Source organism: Lontra canadensis, unplaced genomic scaffold (genome assembly GCF_010015895.1).
Source record: "Lontra canadensis isolate GAN:19392208 unplaced genomic scaffold, GSC_riverotter_1.0 scaffold36, whole genome shotgun sequence".
Lineage (NCBI taxonomy): Eukaryota > Metazoa > Chordata > Mammalia > Carnivora > Mustelidae > Lontra > Lontra canadensis.
Window position 1 is genome coordinate 6,085,570 of NW_022631030.1, and position 23,026 is coordinate 6,108,595.

The window sequence follows — 23,026 nt, forward strand, 5'->3', positions numbered from 1 at the left end:
GGGATGGGATAACTGGGTGATGGGCATTAAGGAGGACTTGTGATCTAATGAGCACTGGATATTTTAGAAGACTGACGAATCACTGGACTCTACCTCTGAAACCAATAACACACTATTTGTTAATTGAAGTTAAATAAAAATATATTGTTTGTAAAAAATAAAAATAAAATACTGGAGGGTTGGTTTTTTTTTTTTTTTTGGTATAGTTTTGTAAGAGTTCTTTATTCTGCTTTTGAGTTCTGTGTTAGAGATGTATATTTCTCCCAGTCTGTGGCTTGCCTATTCATTTTTACTAACAATGTATTTTGATAATCAGAAATTTAATTTTAATAAAATACATTCAATCATTTTTTTCTTTTATTGTTACTTTTTTTTGTATCCCAAGAAATCTTTGTCCATGCCAGTTTTGCAAATACATTCTCCTATGTTTTCTTCTAGAAAGTTTATAGTTTAGCCGTTACATTTAGGGTTATGATCCATCTCAAATTAATCTCTGTGTATGATATGAAGCTGAGGCTGAGGATCACTGATTCCATATAAGTATCAATTACACAAGTGCATTTAAAAAATGACCTCCTTTTCTCCACTGAATTTCATTGGTGCCTTTATCAAAAATCCTTTGACTTTATATATGTGATTCTATTTCTCAATTCTCTATTTTGTCCCATCTGTTTATTTATGCCAATATCACATTGTCTTAATAGCTGTAGATGTCTTGAAATTATGTGGTATAAGTCCTTCCAATTTGTTCTTTTTCAAGATTGCTTTGATCGTTAATGTTTCTTCATGAGATGACTCTCAGCTCATCGATACATTTCATTTTTTAATAGCTCGATGGTTTGAAGTTCTTTTTAAATTTGAACTGAACTTTCCTGGCTCTCCTGTGATGTCTTAGTTTTGCTCTATAAAGGCATGTGAATATGTCTGCTTCCTGATCCCAGAGTAGGCAGCATGGCACTGGAGAGAAAGCGTCCCACTTTGGAACCAGATATCCAGGGGGCTGAATGTTGATTCTTTTTCCTTTTTTTTTTTTAAGATTTTTATTTATTTTGAGAGAGAGAGTGTGTGAGAGAGAGAGCAAGAGCGAGCGCACAAGTGGAGGGAGGAGCAGACACAGACTCCCCACTGAGCAGGGAGCCCAAGGGGGGCTCCATCCCAGGACCCTGAGATCAGGACCTGAGCCGAAGACAGACGCTTCATCGACTGAGCCACCCAGGTGCCCTTTGACTCTGGTTTTATGTTTTCTGTGAGTAACTCAATGTCTCTGATCTTCAGTGCCTTTATCAGTGAAATGAAAATAATTTCCACTGTACGGGATTGCTTTGAGAATCTGAGAGAGTATTTATAAAGCACTGAGCCCAATCCAGGTCTTGGTCTGGAGGGCCCCTGGTGGACCAGGCATTAATTAATCTTTTATTCACCTGATCCTAGAGGAAGTCCATGGTGTCCTGGGGGAGAGACAGGGTCATTTGGGACAGTGGAGGTTAGGGGTGGGGCTCAGGGGCTTGAGTAGTGACTCTTTGCAATGAATAAATATGCAAGTATTTGGACATTTTTAGAACCAGAGCACCAGCGCTGGAGGTTCGCTATGGATTCTCAGCCCTGTTCTCTCTACTATCACTCTCTCTAATTCTGGAAGGGGCTCTTGGCTGTTTCCCAGTATGGTTTTCCCAAGGAGAAAGAGAACCTCTGATTTGTAGGTGGGCATACGGATGCTCAGAACAGCGCCTGCACCGCCTGGTGTCCCCTGCTGGGAGCTGTGGCTCTGTGGCTGAATGAGGGCCACGGGGATGTGAGCAGAAGTGATGTGTGCGTTCTGGCTTTGTGCCCTGTCTCCTTCCCACTGACTGGAATGAGCCTGGGCCTGCGAGCCATCGAGACCCACGCAAAGGAGGCCCCTGAGGATGGCAGAGCAACGAGAGAGAAGGAGTCTGAGCCCCTGACAGCTTTGCAGAGCAAAGCTGACACCATCTAATGTGGGAAATCAACTGTCTGTCTAAGGCCATCATTTTGGGTCTCCGTGGCCTGCAGCTGAGGTCTCATCATGACTCATGCTCCGATCCTGAGAACCCACTGCTCCCAACCTCACCCTAGTTTTCTGATCATTCTATAACCACATGTCAAAATTGACCTCTACCGATTTGGTTATGCCTCGTCATCAGTTCCTTTTACTAGCTAAGGCTGGCTGACAAGTTAGAGCAGGTATACAGGTTAGTTACTCGGTTATGGGCTGAGCTGTGCCCACCTGCAAATGTGCATGTTAGAAGTCCCAGCCCCCAGTACCTAGGGAATGTAACCATATTTGGACATAAGCTCTTTAAAGAGATACGTACATTAAAATGAGGCCTTTAGGGTGAGCCCTAATCCAATATGACTGGTGTCTTTGTAAGAAGAAGACGAAACCCCAGAAGGATGGCCATATGAGGACACAGCAAGAAGACCGTCATCCGCAAGCCAAGGAGAGAGGCCTCAGAAGACAGCAACTCTGCTGACACCTTTATCTTGGACTTCTGGTCTCCAGATCTGTGAGAAAATACAGTTCTGTTGTTTCAGTCCCGCCCCATCTGTGGCCTTTTGTCAAGGTGGCCCAGGCAAACTCAAACACTGCCAGTAACCTCCACTGCCAGATGTTAATGACGGCAAACCTTGCGGCAGATTCTGCCACACGCGAGACAATCATTAGTCATTTATTAGGAACAGCGCAGGTTAAGTCTCACCTCTTCTTTAGGTGATCTCATCAAACTTGACTTGAATGGGCTTTACTAGCAGATACAACATCATCCCAGTGGCAACGTTAAGTTAAACTTATGGCTGGTAACAGCCAACCAGAATCCCCGGACCCAAGCGCACAGAACGGTGTGGCGAGCAAGAGTCTGTTGGCATCTCCACAGCTAGAGGACTTGGTACATCCCTACACCTGTCCACCTGTTCCTTCGCTGGATGGGCGTGGCTATTCAATTCTGTGACAAGCCATATGTCTTGAATACTTCTGAATTCACTAACGAGAGCCCATTTTTGATACTCATTAAGCTAATTAACAAGCCACTAATGAAAACCCATTTTTAACATTTGTTATGCTAATTAGTAAAAAAAAATCACTCGTATTGATTGAGATTAGCATAACCCAAACACTCCCTCCGGGTGTGGGCTGATCAGCATGCTTGCTGACCCCCACCCCGTAGGCACGAATTCCTGATTAGGCCCCACGACTGCCCTAGCGTGCTGTCCAAACTAACAGGTATTTCAACGTCTAGGCTGAAGTATCTTTAATAAATTACGGGCTTTAACAATCCCACAGAAGGAGGACCTATAGTTCTAAAGGAGAAACACACTCTTGTATCTTCATGCTACACCCTCCATGACACCATTACTTCTCACACCAGGTATGTGGGTTTTCCCACATATCATCTGTAATGCCAGCTGGTTAAACACAGTTTCACTCAATACACTATCTACCAAGAGAGAGAGCATCAGACCCCCAGGTGAAGGGTTCAGATCGTCCCACCCCCAATTTCAGGGGCAAACTGAAAGTTTGTCACCCACGCATCTGACCAGCTGGCTGTAGCTTGGAGGTTCCTATGACCCCCTCCTCACCTTTGATTAACTGGCCACACAAATTAATCCCATTGATTAACTGGCTCACAGAATTCAGGGAAACATTTTACTTGCTACGTTACTGGTTTATTACAAAAGGATATAATTCAGGAATAGCCAGATGGAAGAGAAAGCATAGGGTTAAGTTTGGGAGTGGGACGTGGAGCTTCCCTGACTTCTCCTGGGGTTTCCGCATCTCCACATGTTCACCGGCTTAGAATCCGCCCAAACCCAACCTTTGGGTTTTTATGGAGGCTTCACCCATAGGCATGATTGATACATCTTTAGCCACTGGAGACTGATTTCACCTCCAGCCTCACGCTGGGTGGGACTGAAATTTCCACCTCTCAGTCTTTGGTTGGTTCCCGTGGCAACCAGCCCCATCCTTAGGTGACCTAGGGGCTTTCCAAAAGTCGTCTCATTAACATAAACTCTGGGGTGTTTGAACAGGACATGTATAATAAAGGACAATACCTTTACTGTTCCTATCACTTAGGAAATTCCAATGGTTTTAGGGTGCAAGAAATGGGAACAAGACCAAATACCCATTTCTTACTATAAAATCACAATCATTGACATTCCTCTTCTGTTCCGTTGATGCTGGAACCTTTTCCTATTCATAGCTGCTATACTGTCGTATTTGACTTTTGAAGACTTTCCTACAAACAGTGTCACGTACATGTGTGTAAATTAACTTTAATGTACGGTGGGGGCATACAGTTTACATCTGAAGGGTCCCCATCAGGAATCCACGCTCTAACGGTGTGATCGGACATTGGAAGCACCCTGGTCAGGAATCCATGGCTGGCTACAGAGTTGGCTCCCTCCCCCATGAACCTGCAACGTCTTTATTTAAATCTGAATCAGATGATGTATGAATTAGCATAAGGGATATTAGAAATAGCTTTCCACTGGTGAAATCAGTGCTGTTTCAGAAAGGTGGTTGGCTGGAATGGGCTTGCATGGACAAACTATAAGAAGAATCCAGCATAAAATGGCGTAACTCCAACCCTGAGTCATGCTCTAAGGCTGGTGTTCATCTGATCTTTTGTCCCTCTCCCGAGTGGGAAACTCTGTTGCCTGATGTGCCTAAGAGTTTGGTACACTCAACTGGCCTCAGAACCCTGCTGCATTTTCCTGGGGTCCCGGTTTTTCTTCAAGGGCCATGGGCTGAGGTAGAGACCCTGAGAGCAGGACCTGTCCCGACCGCCTCTGAGAGTATTTGCTAAGAAACGTGTGTGTATGTGACAGAGCCTGATCTGAGACTTGTTTTTGTCACCTGGGAGTGAGGTCGAAGGGACACATACAAGCCCGAATAACAAACTGATAATTGCTGAACGCGCAAATTCTTTTGGCAACAACTTCTGCCCTGAACTCTTCACAATTACAATAGGTCTCATTGAGTGATCAAGTCTTATGTTCGGGGTTGGAGCCCAACCCTCGGCATGTGTAATCTCATTCAATCCTTTAAACCTGCAGAGGTAGGCAATCCTGTGTGAGCAAAGAGAAGTAGGTTTTGAGAAGGTGCCGAGATGATCTAGTAGGGAGACAGACCCAGGTGAACTGGCTTCTGAGTGCCCAAAATGATGCCTTAAGTCCCTCCGCACTGTCCCCCACAGCAGGTTAGACACATGTCGACCTCTTGTTGACATGATCCCGCCAAGATGAAATCATGAAGAGGAAGGGAGGTGGAGGGTCAGATCTGACTTTAGTGGGCAGGAAGAAGGGGACACAGAGAGTGATCCCCATGCGACTAAAGCAGGTGGGGCAGGGAAGGGGGGTACGGGTCTGGGGGGAGGTTGGCGCAGAAACCACACACCGTGCTTGACAGACTGAGAACTATTCCGTGGCACCATGATCACAGAATAGCAGGCCTTTTAGAATTAAGAATAGTCTTAATTTGCACTTCGTTGGGTTTTTCATTTACATAATGTTAGAATGCAAAGAAAATTCATACGAAAAAAATCCACTGCTAATTTAGCACTGAGGTTCTCGTTTAAATAACCACGGTGAGAGAAAGGATTTTTCACTCAGCTCTCAGCTTAGGTGGTTGGGCAGTTTTCTAACGCTGGCGTTGTGTCAAACCCCAAATGAAAATGCGTTTGCCCTTGAGTAGTTTTGTTGGTATGATCCGAACGCTAATCACCATTTCAATAATTTATTTGGTGTGGAGGATTTAATATAATTTGTTTAAGGGTTCTGAGAAAAGATATTCCTTTATACAGGGCCTCACTGAAAGCGCTTGCTGTTCTGAGTCTGGTGGGAATGATCTTTGTCACAGGTGTTAATTCAGCTGAGGACACTACACAGAATTTCCAGTGGGATTGATTTTGGGAGAAGTCGGATCCGAGGTGCCCTGGGAAAAGATCCCATGGGGGAAAACATGTGCCTCATGAGGTAGATGGACAAGGTCACGGTTGGGTGTGTGTGCTATGGTCCTGGTGGATGGGGGATGGGAGGACATGGTTCATGCCCTGGCTGCAGGGTGTTGGCAAATCACCCCTCACCCCCGTCCTAACGTGGGGGGGGGGGTCAGACGAGGTGATCCATTCCAGGTTCCGCTCTCTCCACACCTGGCCCCCTGCCTCCCCAGGCTCCTCCCATGGCACCACCCTGCCTGGTTGCACTCACACCCTACTTGCTGCCCCCCTCTTTCCTTGAAGACTTCCCTCATTTTCCTCAGATGATAAAATAACTTCCTGTTCCTCTTGCACCACAATGGCAGCCTTCTCCCTCTGCTCCGTCCTCACATGTTCAAAGACGCACAAGTGAAAGCACCGCTCTAAAGGGCTTGTTCTTGGGCCATGTGGGTGGCTCAGTGGGTTAAGTGGCTGTGTTCACCCCAGGTCATAATCTCAGGGTCCTGGGATCGAGTCCCAGGTCTGGCTCCCTGCTCATCAGGGTACCTGCTTCTCCCTCCCCCACTGCCCCTTCCCTCTGCTCTCATGTTCTCTCTCTCAAATTAATAAAATCTTCAAAATGGTTTTTTTCTCCAGAAAGGCTTCCCTAGTTCACCTTCCCAAAATCCACTGATCATCTCCCCCCACCCGCCCAAAGCACAGCTTTTTCTGTTAAGAGATAAACTGGGGGCATATGAAAAAATTTTAAGTTTATTTGAGCAAAAATTAATTCAAATGGGGGAGCACCAACCCATAAGTGGTTAGGAATGCTTCTCAGACAGGAGCTGGGGAAAATACTTATGTAGAGAAGGTGCAGAAGCAAAAAAATAAAATAAATAAAATAAGAGAAGTGGTAATTATTTGATTGGCTATAGCCTAAACCCAAGTTGGTTATTTGTGATGGGCCATCCTTAGGTTTTGATTTCTTAAACTTGAAGGGTTTACAGGCTTAGGGTTTGGTCGGCTTATATAAGCTGCCCCAATGTTACAGCCGCTTTAGTCTAATGGCTTTCTTGCTTAATTTCACACCGTATTCAAATATTCCTGCCATTTTTGTTTATCTGTCTTCACTTTCTTCAAGTTCCTTGCAGGTAGTGTCTGGGTCCTCTCCAGGAACTTGTGCCCTATTATCCCTTCATCGGGTGGTTGGCAATGACAGCATTATACATAAAGGTATGTTACAACGGAAGGAGTCACTTTTCTTGGCTAAGCTCACTCACCTGGTGCTGACAGGACCCTCCGCTATCTTTCCAGCTTCCTCTGTTGTGGCGACTTGGATGGGAAGTTTGGTCTCCCTAGAGCTGGGCTTTCAAAATCATCCCACTCCCTGCCCCCAGCCATTCATTTCAACTCAGTAGTCTATAATCCATTTAAATGCAAGACAGGGGGATAGGTCCAAAGACCTACTTATGATTTAGACAAGGAGGTAAGTACTGTTCAAAAAGATGACAGGCCCCAAATGGAGTCACCTGTGCTAAGCCCCATGCCACTAAACTTAGACTTAATATTCATTATACTTTCAGTTTCCCCCAGGAATGGACTCTTAAACCAGTCAATTTGGAATTACCTGGTCAGCACTTGTAAGCTAATCTGCCTGATAGACCCCTGCTGTCCCCTAGAAAAAGGAGGTCTTGCCGCCAAGCAATCCATTCTTTATGTTTTTTGTTTTTTTTTAAGATTTTATTTATTTATTTGACAGAGATCACAAGTAGGCAGAGAGGCAGGCCGAGAGAAAGGAAGGGAAGCAGGCTCCCTGCTGAGCAGAAAGCCCGATGTGGGGCTTGATCCCAGGACCCTGGGATCATGACCTGAGCCGAAGGCAGAAGCTTTCACCCACTGAGCCACCCAGACTCCCCTCATTCTTTGCTTTTATAAATAATTTCTTCTTCCTGCTCCCTTCTGCCTGTATGTTCTTCATTTTGTGCAGCTCTTTGGAATCTCTTTCTGCTAGCTGGGATGCTGCTTGATTTCGTGAATCATCGAATAAAGCCAAAAAGATCTTTAATTTGTCAGGGGGTTCTCAAAGAGTCTCCAGCCTTCGCTCCACCCCTGCTGTCCAAACCCTGGAAGGGAATTCGATGCTAGATTCACAGAGAAAGAGATAATTTCCCAGGGACCCTCAGCAAACAGTGTGTAAGGAGACTTTGTCCTATGTCTATAATGATAATAAGTTTTCTACATTTTCGCTACACACGCTTTGTGAGAAAGGTCTAAATACTTTCTCGTGGTAAAAGTTCAAGAAGTCGAGTTGCAGAGAGATCAAGGCCAGACCCTTAGGTAATCGGCAGAGCCAGATTAAAACCTGTGAGCCTCTAAAGGAGCCTCTAAAAACCTGTGCAAAATCCCCCATTTGAAAATTCGAAACCAAATCCCTCATTACATTTTTCTAGAAAAGTATAGCAAACAGGATTTGACTTGTGACCTCTGAAACATAACTCTCCACGTGGTCCCAGCAAGGGCCTGAGGTGGGAGGAAGGCAAATGAGCGACACACTTCTGCTAGGCACCTGGGGAGGACAGTTTTGGTTTCCAGAGGGTAGAAGCAGGGCCGGGCAGAGGGAGGGCTGAGGACCGGAGTGATTCTGTCTTTTCCTGTCTGCACGGGTTCTCACTGCCTTACTCAACCTGGGACTTGAAACACCAGCTCTTGGCCTCAGGGAAACCAGATGCAGAAAAAGTCAGAGAGCCTGGGTTTGAATCTAGAGCTTACAAACTGCATGACTTTGGGCCAGGGATGGATGTAATCTTCCTTTCTGAGACTTCATTCTCAAAATCTGTGAAATGGGGGTGTCAGTGATGTCTGGTTTGGTCTACTTCAACCGATTGCTGAGAGATGACATTTGATAGATGAGGTTGTTATGAGTTATGCAAATACATGCAAAGTGCTGCTATGTAGAAGGAAGTTACTCCTATTTCCAGAACCTCCTCTTTGAATTGAATTTATTCTAGAGTGAGAATCTAAGTTACTTGTTCTATGTTCTCGATGCATCTGATTTTCAGTCCCATCAATTATTCCTGGCTTCGCCTTAGCGAACGGAATTTTTGGCAACAGCCGGAGAAAGTGCTATTCCTTTGGGGGCAAGATGGTATTTCTATCCTACCCTGGCTGGTGAGGTGAATGATAGTTATTTGGCAAAAGTGACGTGCAGGGGGTTAAAGTTCACCACTCCTAAGTGATGGGGCAGGGAGTCCCTTTTCTGTTCCAGTGGCTCTGAGGTCTGGTTGTGACTCAGAGAAGCCAACTTTGGGAGAAAGAAGTGGTGATAAGAAAAGGTCTAATGTTCAGCTACCTTGGTGCCTTAACTGCCCCAAACCCTTACCGCAAGGCAAAGCGGGGGGGCGGGGGTCATTCCTCCCTTTCATTCGTACACTTGCACTCCAGAGTATCACTGAGCACTCACTCTGTGCCAGGATTATCCTGGGCACTGGGAACACAGACATAAGCAAGACAAGCCCATTGTTGTCCTCCTGCTGCTTGTAGTTTGAGAGGAAAATGAAGTTAACTAGCTAATGTGACCAGAGAGGAAGTATCAAAGACCAGGGGCAACTTAGAACCTTAGTGTGAGGGGCTGTAACCTAGCCTGGGTGCAGAGAGAGGCCTTTGGAACTTGGAGGACGAATAGGAATTGGGTAGGCTGGGGGGGAGGGTGGCGGGGGATGGTGAGCAGATAGATCCTGGCATTTGGGAAGGTGATGAGGGGAGAAAGAGAACAGAAGTTCAGTTAGGCTTCTGGGATTTTTTTTTTTACTTCTCTTCATGGCCGTTCTTGTGAACTTTCTTTTTTTTTTTTTTTTTAATTTATTTGACAGACAGAGATCACAAGTAGGCAGAGAGGCAGGCAGAGACAAAGGGGTAAGCAGGCTCCCTGCTGAGCAGAGAGCCCGATGCGGGGCTCCATCCCAGGAACCTGGGACCATGACCTGAGCTGAAGGCAGAGGCTTAACCCACTGAGCCACCCAGGCGCCCTTTTGTTAACTATTTTAAATATGATGCCACCTGAATAAAAATGTGGGACACCAAGACCTCTGGGTGGTTTTTGTCTAGATTCATCTCCAACCTGAGCTCAGGATGGCTTAGGATGGGCAGGACAGAGGAGGGCAGTTTAAAGTCTGATGAAAGGCTCAGGTCTTTTTTTATATAGCTGTGAGTCTAGCATTAAATTCCTATGCATTTTGATTTTCCCTCGGGATATTTCAAAGCATCAAGAGCAAGGCCATGTACGTAGGGGCAGAAGGGGATGAGGGCACTGCCTCTGTCTACATTCCCACCCCAATGTTGAGGCTATTTTGGAGGCATGGAGGAAGTGCTGGCTTGTTTACAACACAGATCCTGTTTTGAAGCTAGGAGGGACATCCCGCTGAATTGCACAATTCAGCTTCCACCCCTACCCTGGGTGGCCTCACCTGGGGCTGCGCCCATCTCATGCTCAGGTGGGCATCCTGAAGGGGGAGGGAATGATCGGGGCTTCAAGATCTCTTTTTATTTCGCATATGAAGAAACCAATGCCCAGAGAGGCGAGATGAGCAGGACAAAAATCACATGACCACTTGGTTGCAAAGCTGGGCCTAGAATGCCTGTCTCCAATGCACCTGCCCGTAATACTTCTATCTGGGGCCTTTACAATTGTACTTATTCTATCTCCATGATTCTGATACTCTGAGCGGTACTGTGTGACAGATAGGGATTAAGATATCTTTTTTTTTTTTTCGATAAGAAAACCGAAGCTTATAGTGTTTATTTGGCCAAGTCCTCCAAGTTAGAAAGTAGTTCTCCTAACTCAAAATTCAGCGCATTTTCCACTCTGCGCTGTACTTAGGAGGCACACACGATCTCAGGCTTTGCCGATTATCCACCTGAGAATGGCCTGGAATGTAGATAATGACTACAGAGGAGGGCTTTCAAGGAGTAAATTAACCATGTTTGAGCATTCTTGCCAGCCCTCCAGCTTCCAAGTTGCATATCAAAATCAAAATCAGCAAGTAGCTCTCCCTGCAAATTGCCATCTCAACCTCGAGCCAGCAGTTTGTGTATCTGTGTGTGTGTGGGGGGGGGGAGTGTCTCTATGTCTTCAAATCCACGCTTAGGGGACACGTGTCTCTGTTTCCTGCTGGGACGCTGACACTTGCTCTTGCGGAGAAGGCTGTCATTAACTATACGTTGGCAGAAACAATAATCGAATCATCTGTGGGGTGTTGTGACTCTAGCCACATTCCTCTCATTTTCCCTTGGGAGTTACATGGGGGTAGCAGCGTCTTTGCTGTTGGTCCCGGAGGTGGCAGGGTGGTCCCCTCCTGGTAAGGTGGCCCTGACAAGACAAGGCTGGTCTAGATTGTGAGTGGGAGCCGATGGTGGTTCCTTGTCTTTCCCAGGGGATAAATGATTTGCTTGGTAGGGAGAGCTGGGTGGTTCTATGATGATGTTGAGGTGGACAGAAAGTGGGGTGGGCGGGGAACCTGACTCGGGGAGAAAACTGGAGTTGGGAAGAAGAAGGGGACTCCACATCCTGAGGCCAGGTTCCCCAAAAGTCTGGCTGGTCTGGCTGGCTCTGGGGTGGGGGGGCGTGTTATCAGGGAGGGTGGCAGAATGCAGGGTTCAAGGAGGTGAGAAATGGCTATCCCTCCTTTGGCAGGGTGGTGCTGGGCAGGGAAGGAGCCCCAATAAGCTAACCAGAGAGGACTTTGGGGCAGGAGGCGAAATCAAGCAGCCATGGTTTGTTGAGAACAAGGAGCATTTTGGGGGAGCTGAACTGATCACCCCTTCCTGCCTTGAAACCAAGGACTTGTACAACCATAGCAGCCTTCTCACCTTTAGCCCTGCTCCTTCTTCTGTCTTTAGTCTTATCAGAAACCAGGATCTGTGTCCAGAGCACCGTCAAATACAAAATGGAAGAGAGGACAGGCCACGGTGGATAGGCCTTGGCCCTTCCTACAAATCTGCAAAAACATATTTTACCTTGGGTGTGCCTCAGCAGTTCCCACTGTAGGAGTAGTATCTCGCGGTTCAGAGAGGGTCTGGATCCTCAAGCTGAATTTAGGATTAAGATGGGTCCCCTTCACTCCTTGAGGGTCTGTCCCTCCTACCCACAGTGACAAGCTTTACAGGCTTGGAGAAGACTTGGAGCAGGTGCAGAATGCAGGCTGAACGGACTCGTGAATATGTCCATTTTGCAGCAGAGGTAGGCTGGCTCCGTGCTGGGTCACCTGCAGGGTCACAAGCAAGCCCCTGAGCCAGGGCCTGGGTTATGCACAGGTATTCCCGTGTGCAAGGAACCCTGTATAATTGCATACCCATCCCGGCATGGCAAGTCCCTCGCTGTACTGCCTCTGTGCAGGGGGCACAGTGACTGTGCTCGATGCCCGAGCAGTTTAGCTTGATCCTGGGTAGTTTCTGGCTGCGGCCACTTCAGGTACGTTTTGATGCCCAGAGTAGTAGAAACCATGTGAGTTTCACAATGGGGGCGGGTTCATCCGGCTTCTGATTTGCCGGCTGCCGCGTTCTGCGTGTTCAGAGCGAATTTTCTTTGGCTCCGGGCTGTCCCTCGGAGGTGGGGATGCGGCGGGGGTCGGGGGAGGTGATCCCGCGACCGGACGCGACCCGGGGCTGCTGCAGTCAGGGAAGGAGACCCTCCGCGGTTTAGGACGACCTCGACGCGACCCGGGACAGGAGGCAACTAACTCCGGGGAAGACGAGCGAGCCCCAGCCCAACTCTCGGTTGCCGCAGGGCGGACGACGCGGTGCGCCCGCCGGCGGGCATGGGGACGCACCCCAGCGGGCGCTTGCTGCCTTGACCTCCCCATCCCCGCGCGGGGAGGGGCCCGAGCGGCGCCGAGGCCGCCGAGCGCGGAAAGTGCGCGAAGCGGACGCCGCTGCGAGCCGCACACGTGACGGCGCCGCGCCGAGCCGAGCGGGACCCGGCGGCGGCGGCGGCGGCGGGCGCAGCGGGGCGGCCCCGAGCGGCGCGGGCGGCCTGGAGCCCGGGGAGCGGCGCGCGCGGCCCCAGCCCAGCCGCCGTCCCGGCCTCGCGCTGCACATTCTCTCCTGGCGGCGGCGCCACCTGCGGCAGCGTTCGCCCGAACATGGCGACACGGAGCAGCAGGAGGGAGTCGCGACTCCCCTTCCTATTCACCCTGGTCGCGCTGCTGCCGCCCGGGGCTCTGTGCGAGGTGTGGACGCAGACGCTGCCCGGCGGCCGCACGCCCCTGCCCCAGGACCGAGGCTTCCGCGTGGTGCAGGGCGAGCCGCGCGAGCTGCGGCTGTGGGCGCGCGGGGGGCCTCGGGGGGCGGACGAGAAGCCGCTCCGGAGGAGACGGAGCGCTGCCCTGCAGCCGGAGCCCATCAGGGTGTACGGACAGGTGAGCGGCCGGCCACCCACCCGTCTTCCCCAGGCTCTCTCCTCTCCCCGCACTTCCTCAGCCCCGCAACCATCCTCCGCGGCCGCCTCCCAGGTGCCGGCGCCCCTGGGGACTTCCCGGCTTGCGATTGTGTCCCCCCCCCCCACCTCCCGCAGGAGTGTGACCGTTCGCACTGGAATTGCATTGATCTTTCCTTCTTCCTGTCGATTTTAGCAAACGTCTTCCAGGTAACTCGCGGGGTGCAGTGCCCATTTCCGCAGGGTGTGTGCACACCCGTGTAGTTTCCAGCAGGTAGAGGAGGGGTGCAGCTGCATTTTACATGTGGGTGAAAAACCGGGTTTCTTTAGTGTGCCGTCAGTTGGCAGTGGAGGCGAGGGCAGCCTGCGGTTGCAGTATACTTACACAGGGAGCACTGAGGGGAGGGGGACTCCACGCCGACCGTTTTTAACCACAGTTAAGGTGGGCAAACCTGAAAGCGTGACTTTCTTGCTCTCCCCAGAGCAAGAGGTGTGTGTGTGTGTGTGTGTGTGTGTGTGTAAGGGCTGGATTTTGTTGTTTGTTGGGGGAGGGAGGGTCTGTCCTTTCTTTCCACCTTCCCTTTTGAGATACTGACTTTATTTTTGGATAAGAATATTAACTCATGGACCTTAGGGATTTGAAAGACTACAAGAATTTGGTGGGCATTGTTATTCAGCAAATGATTTATTTCTGTCCAGGCAATGGGCTTATTAGATCACGAGTAACATGAATTTCACTTTTATGGCCAGACTTACTGCTAGGAATAGCAGACCGAGTTTGTGGGTTTGTATCGGCATTGGCAAAATTAATTTGACCCTGTTACCGCCTCATGAGACTCCTAGCCCTGTGGTTAAGGTTGACATCAGCAAAACTAGAAGGTCAGTGGGGAAGAAAAAGTGGGACCAGAAGAGATGGTAAATGACACGGTTTCTAGAGTCAAAATGTTCCCATTTAAAGCAGAAGTTAAAAGGTTAGTGTGAATTCTGCCCCTCTTCACTGATTCTCTTTAGCCATTTCTTCAGGAAATGTAGAGAGTTAAATGTTCAACCCTTAGAGCCAGGAAGGACCTTATAAACCATCTCACTGATTGTGCCATTTTGTTGATGACCAAACGCTGGCTGAGGAAAGTGAAATGACTAGCCCAAGGTCACGTGGGGCAGGGTTGCCCGGTGTTTAGTTTTTGTTGGCATCATCTCAGTGACCTTTGGGTGATCAAATAAACCTCTCTTTATACAATGTTCCCTAAATAATTCTTTCCTAAAATAAAAAAATATAAGGCTCTTAAGGGGGTAGGGGATGGTGGCAAGTGGGTGGGAGCACTTGACTTCCATCTACCACCAGGCCCTGGGAAAGAGCGTGTGCAGAGGTGCGTGTAAACTGCTGTGGGCCAAGGCTGCTGGGGCCTGCCTGCCAGCTCCGTTTGTGTGTGGGTCCTGACCTTCTTCCCCGCTGCACCCTCATGAGAGACTTCTTTTTGTATGTGGAAAAGAAGACAGCAAGGTCATCATTCTCGACTGGGACGGCAGCATCCTGGTGTTGAGTAGGGGAGGGAAAAAGAGAGACTGCCTTGTTCATGGAGCCTTCCCGGCCATCCAGCTCTGCTGTGGGCTTGAGTCAGCTCTCTGGGGGCTGGGAGCGGGAGGGAGGGAAGGGAGTCAATTCTTCCTGGAGCCCGGGTCCCCTGCAGCTGTAGTCTTGGCTGAGGGCAGTGCATCCCAGTCTAAACAGTATGTGTACAGGTACCATTTCTTCCTTGGGTTTGATTTGTGAACCAGCCCGACTGAGTTTGGTTCAGCTGAAGGTTGGAGAGCTAGCTGTTGAACCAGTAATGAGGAATTCCTACCAAGGGTGAAAGCCCCGGGCAGTGTTTTCTCTGAGGGCCCAAGGTTAATAAAAGAGGCATTAACTTGAATCTTCAAGGATCTCAGTTAGATAGAAGGAAGAACTTCCTGGTCCTGGGCTTTCTGCCACAAACACATCTGACAAAGCCCCTTTAGGCTGCAGTTGCTGGAGTCAGGGACTCCAAGGGGTTTGGTGTGCCCCTCTTGGAGCTCTCTTTGGAATGACCTTTCTAGCAAGGGTGATCATTTGCCTCTGTTTTCTCTGGGACAGACCTAGTTTATAAGTTGTCCCTGCTGCTTATGAAAGCGCTGTCCTCACTCTTACATGTCAGAACGCAAAGTATAAATCATATGGCCATTCTGCTTCTAGCTCTAAGCCAAGTTCCATTTCATCCCCCCTCCGCTTTCACTTTTTAAACCCTGAGGAATTGCAATGTTCTCTCATCGTATCGCTTGAAGGGAGTGTGGCTGTAAATAGAGATGCGCTTGCGAAGGGCGAAGGAGGGAGGGCGGGGAATTTTTCATCCCTGCTTTCAGAAAGTTTACAGTTTAAGGCGCAGATAAAGCAGGTGCAGTTGCAGACACGTGCTGGGCGGGAGCAAATACACAGGCACAATAGAGGGGAGTTATGGCTCTGTAGTCGGGCTTTAGAGGGTAGTGTGATATGGGAGGGCTCCGGAGATGGTGGGATAAGGTCAGCGGGCTCAGACACTCTGCAGCTTCTTGCCCTCTGACCTTTGAGTGAGGTTAAGAGGATGCCTGGCAACACAGATTAGGGCTGGAGGCAGAGGCTGCCTGATGGAAGAAGCTGGAGGGGTGATGTTAAGGCCACCAGCTTCGGGAAGAGCTTTTGCAGGGGGATACCTGCCTGCCGCTGAGAAGGAGCCCGGTGTTGGCATGTCGGTTCTTTTTCTTCGGCTCCGCTAACCTACGGAGTAAACGATCTTGTGATCGTTTTTATCTTCATGTTCTCTAATGTGGGGGACTGGCTTCTGCCACGATTCCTTGCAGACATGTTTGTAATAATAAAGTCTGGTAAGAGTAGTGAACACAAGTTGCTATGAGATATTAGGACTTTTCTGCCCAAGTTCAGGGGTTAGAAGTTGAGCCCCTTCTAAAGGGGGCTGAGTCCAAGAAGGGGAATTCCATAATTCTTGCCACACGGAGTTTCTTTTCTGACTTTGTGTTCACTCCATGCCTCTGTAGCATCATGTTTGCTTTTCCTCAGCCTGAGATGGTCTTCCCCACTCCTGTGTTGGCTTGCAGAACCCCTGTTCCCTTCTTTGGCAGCCAAGAAACACCTCCTAGGATTCCCAGGCTCCAGTGGGAAGAGTTCTTTTGAGCTTGGTTACAGCACTAACAGCCTCGTGTCATAATTGCTTGTTTGTCTCATCTCTCTCTTTGCTCCTTGAGGGCATGGATCAAGCCTTGTTCTTCTCTGTGACTGGCACTGGGGAGGCCCTTAGTGAATAATTTGTGGACCGACTGCCCACTTGGAAGAAGAGAAGCCTGGAGGGTAGGAAGCACATGCAAGTTACAGAAAAGGTATTTATAAGAAGGACCACGGTGAGCCCCCAGACAGAGAGTGAAAATGAGTTGGTTCTCTGGGTGGTGAGGATAGGGGAGTCCTGCTTTTGCCGTGCTGTCCTGGGGGTTATTTTGAATAAAGAACGGGGGTTCTGTTGTACAGAATCCTCCCTTTTAGGGCCATCATGGTATTGCTAATGGTATTGTTTTGGGGAAAAATCCTTTGGAATGAAGCACAAAGCCCAACAGGATTTACAGGTTTGTTTTCCTTCCAGTGAGCTCTCTCTTCATAATTCCTGCTTTTTAGAGGCCAGAAGTATTCAGTGTCCTGATTTGAGACTGAAAAATAAAGTGTCTGTTACAGCACGAGGCCCTGGGACAAAGAGCCTCCTTTGGGGATGAAATACCGCGTAGCTTTAGATCTTTCTCGAGGAGATTCTTACATGATACACTTGCTTGGGGAAGAATTGGCTGGTTGATTCTGAAGTTAGGATGCCTGACCTGCTTGCTTCCAGAAGATGAGAAGGCAAAGCATGTGCTGTTTCACATTGGCTTCTACGTAGGTGAGGAGTTGCCGGGCGTGTTGGGTTGGCTCGGCAAAGAACGTGACCTTGAAAAACTTCCCGGTTCCACTTGGCATCTCTTCTTGGTGCGTGGGGCCTCTTTGCTCAGTCTCTGGCTACCATTTAGTTCATCAGGAGCTTGTACGTCTTGGGGGATGGTGGGCAGAGGCTGTGAGAGGTGGGAGGAGTGGGAGGGAGAGGGGACGGGGGAGGGGTGAGGAGATGGGAGATGTAAACAGATGAAACGAAAAGGCGTCCAACGTGTCTATTTAGCCTTCAGAGGGTAATACATGTCTGCAAGATAAAATATGTATGAGAATACAGTGAGAAGTAAATTGCCCTCCCTCTCGTGTCCCCCGTTTATGTGTTGCCTCTTCTCAGTTGGCAACTGCTATCCTCTGTTTTTCTGTATGTCTTTCCAGAAACATTCTATGCGTGTAATGGCACAGAGGTGCAGAAAATTCGGAATTGGTAAGATCAGTGCATTCTGTGATCCGTAGCCACTGATAGCATGAATGATGAGGTTAACTCTTGCTCCACGATGTGTTTGTGGCATTCGACTGTCAAAAGTAGGGCGTTACGTGAAGTGTCATAGAGTAGGAGGGCTTGTTACTTTCCCTCCAGGCCTGGGAAGGAAGACGGCCTCTCGTCGCACTTCGAGGCTTCCGGAGAGCCACCTCATGGCCCTGGTTCTGGAGCAGGCTGCTGGAGAGCAGTTCCCTAGAGGCGAAGAGCCCAGGTCTGTGAAAATGTCAGAACCGAGAGGCCACGGATCTTGCTTTGAACTCGTGTTCCTTTCGGGAATGGTTTCTTTATAGTCTGTAAAATAAAGTTAATGGTATGTTTAGTCGATTGCTTTGAGACCTGGGATCCAGGAGGCCCATCCTAACCACAACTCGTGTCCCAAAGCCAAAGGCTGATGTCGTCGGGTCCTTTCATTGTCGTATTTTTGGTCTGTTTCTCCTTAAAGATGACAGCCACCTTCGTGTCGTCCTTGTGTCATCCCAGAGCCACAGAGAGACGGAGCCAGCCAAGTCCTGTCTACTGTAGCGGACAGACAGGAACATTCTAACGATCTGGAGGGGAGGTTTAATCCAAAAGGGAACCTCGTTGCCTTTGCCCCATATTTATTTAGCCATTTTATCAAAGCACCAGTTTACTTTCCTGATTAAATTTGGCTTAGGTGAATATTAAAATGAGCTTGCGTTCTTCGAGTAGCCGATCTGTGAAATGGCTGGCGTAAATGCGTTCGGGGAAGCCTGTTTGGCGTTTAGAATTTCCGACAATACTTCAGATGTGGGTAATGGAGAGTTTGCTGCGCAGAAATGGATTCAAGCTGAAGTATTACACTAACTTTTCCTCCATTTTTTAAGATTTAGTTGTGGTGGAAAGGGGAGGGGAGCTCACTACATTTTGGTTTGAGTGTTTGAGGCTTAGTATTTCTTTAGAAGTGGTCTGGGCTGCTAGGGGTGAGGTATTTTCTTTGTCGAGTGCAGAACCTTCCTACGTATCCCGTAGGGGCACCCAAATCCATTGGCACAGGCATATTCAGTCCAGCCACGTAGATGCAAAAATCAATTTCCCTCAGTTTAAAATGAGCCACAGTTAATTTCGACCTAATTTATTGGTTTATCGACCTGCGGACCTAGAGCCTTCGAAGAAGTGGCACGGGCTGCCTTCTAGCATTGAAGTGGCTGAGAATGCTATAAATCAGGAAGGCAGGGTCGGTGGCTGCTCAGCTTCAAGATTTGGGTTGCTCCCCTCCCCGTCAGGTTTTTTATTATCCCACGAGGAATGGTCTGCGCGCTTTGGGGTGGATCCCATAAAAACAGGACTTCATAACAATCAGGACCACCGTGGGGAGTTAAAAATGAGCACAGCATTCTGTTATCCACTGGGTCGATGTTAATAAGAATGGTGACCTCCACGATCGTATCACTGCTGCTGGCCAAGAGCGGAAAGACCCTGTCTTCCTGGGCTCATGGCAGGTCTTCTAACACAGGCTTCTCTGCTGTTCCAGAGACGCGCTCTGTCTGTGTGGCCCAGCGTGTCCACGAGCACATATGGCAGTGGGAGACTTGAAATGGGGCTGGGACGACCGAAGAATTCAATTTATTTTCTTTCACTTAATTTTAATGAATTTAAATTTAAGTGGAAATGGCCACATGTGGCTGTGGGCTGCTGTGTTGGAAGGCATAGCTTTAATGGGTGGCGGGTGGCCTGCTTTTTCCAGTGCTGGGGACCCTCTGCTTTTCCTGGGAGAGACACTGAATTTTGCAGCAGAGGCCTGCGTGTGTTCCCCCCGAAAAACAGCTGGGCCAAAGCAAGAGTTGAGGGCTGCAGTCTGAAGCCAGGTTTCTGGGGCTGTGGCCTGCCTGGGTGGGTGTTTCGAAACAGTGGCCTCTCCTGCGTAGGTAGGAATGCATCAGTGGCCGTGGACGATTGGGGGGTTGCAGTATTCATCTGGTTGGCAGTGGCGTGGCGGAGGGGGACCTCTGCACGGTTGCCTCCTTCCATCAGTCACTTGGGTGATGAAGGCTGGTCTCTGTACCTTCACTTTTTTTTTTTTTTAAAGATTTTATTTATTTATTTGCCAGGGGGAGAGAGAGAGTGTGTGTACAGGAGAGCCCAAGCAGGCAGTAGGCCGGATGCGGGGCTTGATCCCAGGACCTGAGCTGAAGGCAGATGCTTAACCGATGGAGCCCCCCACGGGCGCCCCTGTGCCTTCACTTTTGATGTGGCCTCGCACACACAGCTCCCTTGGACCAGGCTTTGCCGGCGCGGTGCCTAGGCCCGTGCGTCTGTTGAGCAGTGCATGGTGTAAACAGTGCCTCAACCCTGGAGCTGTCTCCTCCCGCCCCTGCCCTCCACTTCCTGCGTTCTTCCTGACTCCCGGCGTGGAGCTGGCTCTGTCTGTCATCCCCGCGACCCTGCAGGCTGACATGAAGACAAACAGCGCGGGCCTGGCTGTGTGGCCTTCATCACTGCATGGAGGGCGCCCCCCCACCCACTTCCCGGCTGGCCCCATAGCTTAGCATGCCGCTGCTGTTGCCGCTGCTGCAAGCTCCTGGCTCGGAAAATCGGGACCCTTCACGATGATTTATCTCTAGTCCCCTGAATTAGATTAAAAACACAGCTACGAATTCTTAGGAAGGCAGGCTGATGTGATTATGTCCCAAATCTGAGTGGCAGACGAGGGCAATAAAAAGATGTACTTATGTCATAGGCGTTTTGGGCCGCGGGGGGGCCAGTGTGCTGTGTGTTATCCCCCCCTCCCCCTTTATTTGGGGTTTTAAATGAAGAAAGTGAGTAATATTGCTTCTGTTGCTTAGAAAGGAGACTAGCCTATGTAGTAGAAACTTTCTTTCCCTGAGTAACTATGAATCGAAGTGGGGAAGTGGGTTAGGGTGATTGTCATGTTACGTAGATGTGGATTTGAGCTATTGAGTGGGTCCTGAATGGGGCACTTAAGAATCTAGTTGGTACGGGTGTGAGATCCATTTTACTCTGGTGGACTGGGAAGCTTATAGTGTTTTGATGACATTTTGAACTCCTAGGAAACCTCTATGTCCAGAAGAAATCGGGAAAAGCTGGGATGATCTCATTGAGCTTGGAGGGCTGGGGTTCAAAGCAGCCTTGGGTCAAAGGCTACTTTGGAGGCTGTCACTGTGGACACTCAAGTGGGTGCCATTGAGATGGGTCATGGGGGGAGGGGAGGCGAGGTCCAGAGAGTAGAGAACCCGGTTTCCCATTAGCCCAGCAGTTCCACGTGGGTCGGCCTGGGGACCTGGGAAGAAGGGCCAGTGCTGGCCTGCCCAGGGATCCCTACAGAAGACCCCGCTGATGGCAGGGTGTGAGGACAGCGTGGAGGAGGTGAATGGCCTGGGAAACTGTGCGAGTGTTTGGGGAGACTTGAAGTGTTTGAAAGCATTCTTTGCAGAATGGGAGACCGGGCCCCCGGGCCTTACCTTCTCTGTATACCTTTAGTCCCCTGAAGCTCTCTCTCTGAGAAGTCTAAAAAGAATCCTGCAGGTCACAGTGCACGAGGCTCAGCGGATTGGGCAGGGCGTCCGTCCAGCTGCTGGTGGTGATGGAAGGGTTCTTGCACAAACAAGGCTGGGACTCTTCAGAGGAGACAGATGAAGGAGGGATGTGGGCTCGGATGGGGTGAGAGGCCTCTCTGCTCTGAGCTAGGGGGTTGAGTTAGCAGTGGGGGTGCGGCGGGGGGGCTTCCAGCAGGCGCCTTGCCCTCCTGCAGCTCCGAGAGCATCCTGTGTTACCGGGGAAGCAGCCGTGCTGCTGGGTGGCATGGGCTCTGCCTCCATTAGCTTCCCTCAGCGTGGTAAGGAAGCCACCAAGAAGGGGAGGGCTCGATGCAGGATTTAAATGTGTTCCTTTGGGGCAAGGAAAGCGCTAGAAATAGGTGCCCCCCCGTGCGCGGCAGCCTCAGGTACCCCTGAGGCCTCTAGCTTCCAGCCCTGGTGGAAAACGTTCATTTTTTACATGGAGTTGTTTTGTGAAGAATGGCTTCTTCTGGTGTAAATGACAGACCACCAACAGAAGGCATTTTGAAGTTCATGAAACCTGTTCACAGGTAACCCCTCATTGGCTCCTTCTCACAGTCCCATAAATTCAGGAAGATAAGAATTACCCTCCTCGTTTCACAGACAGGTATTTTGAGGCTCCAAAAAGGCGTCGCCACGTACCGAAGGCTTTGCAGCTAATGAGTCTTGGGAGACCAAGACTCAAACCCAAGCCTGTGGCTCGTCTCCAGTGGCCTGTGGTGCCTTCGCCTGTCGTAAATATGACAGTGAAAGCTTTGCTCTCAGCCAGGGACCCACAGCCTGGGTGCTGTGAACTCTCTTTTCCCCCTTGAAAACCTAGAGCTCTCCCATAATTCTGCCCTCCCCTTGGCTCTCCTGGCTGTACTCATTTTCTTGTAACTTTTCAAATCTGACAGTCCCCATGTCTCCCCTGTTCCTGGCTTTTGCTCTGCTCTCGTCTGGGTCCAATCTTTCTCCTCCATCGCATTTCCTCTAACTTGTCTCCCTTTTCCTGTGGTACCTGCTGTAGGTCATGTCTTCAGTCTTTGGGGCAGTCACACCCTCTTCCCCACATGAAGTTATGCCCCTGGCCCCAGAAATCCTGTTTCCTAACACCTAGCGTGGTGTCTGCTGTATAGTAAGGGCTCAGTACGTATTTATGAATGAGCGAGGGTGGGGGGCTGTTTATGGTGAAACGGCGGGCCCAAAGAGAAGGGCAAAGAAAGCGCGTGCTGTGCAGCCTGCAGAGCTCTTGGAAATGGCCTGGGTTTGTGGGAGCATCCTCATTTGAGGCTAACCCTGGCCTAGGTGCTCAGCAGCCAATTAACAAAGCCCAGTTTGGGGCTTGCCGTCGCCTCCAGCTGTCTGCCCTGCTCTGGGGTCCGGCGGGACAGCACCTCTAACTCTTGCTGTGGGTTTAACCTCATCTGCAAAATAGTGGACATTGGTTTAGATGTTCTCAGAGGTTCCTTCTGGCCCGATGTTTTCTTCTTTTTCTTACTTACCAACTGGTAAATGAAGGGGTGATTGTTTTCATGACAGGGATTTTTCCCAGGTTCTTTTTAATAGGGGGGCCTCCCACAAAGCAAAGCTGCTGTTTGCTCAGTGACAAAGTGGGGTTCCTCAGGAGGGTGCCACCTACAGGGGTCAGGGGTGGCTAGATTCTGCTTGCTGAGGATCGATCAGAAA

General features: G+C 49.5%; 1 protein-coding gene across 1 annotated transcript in view; it reads left to right on the top strand.

Moving 5' to 3' along the window:
• The first annotated feature begins 12,960 nt into the window (after nt 1-12,960).
• Nucleotides 12,961-23,026, top strand: part of SORL1 (sortilin related receptor 1) — a 144,106-nt gene continuing 134,040 nt past the window's right edge. The window contains exon 1 of the mRNA XM_032868990.1: nt 12,961-13,345. Coding sequence (XP_032724881.1) covers nt 13,070-13,345 — 276 coding nt within the window. The 5' untranslated portion in view covers nt 12,961-13,069. The remainder of the gene's footprint in view (nt 13,346-23,026) is intronic.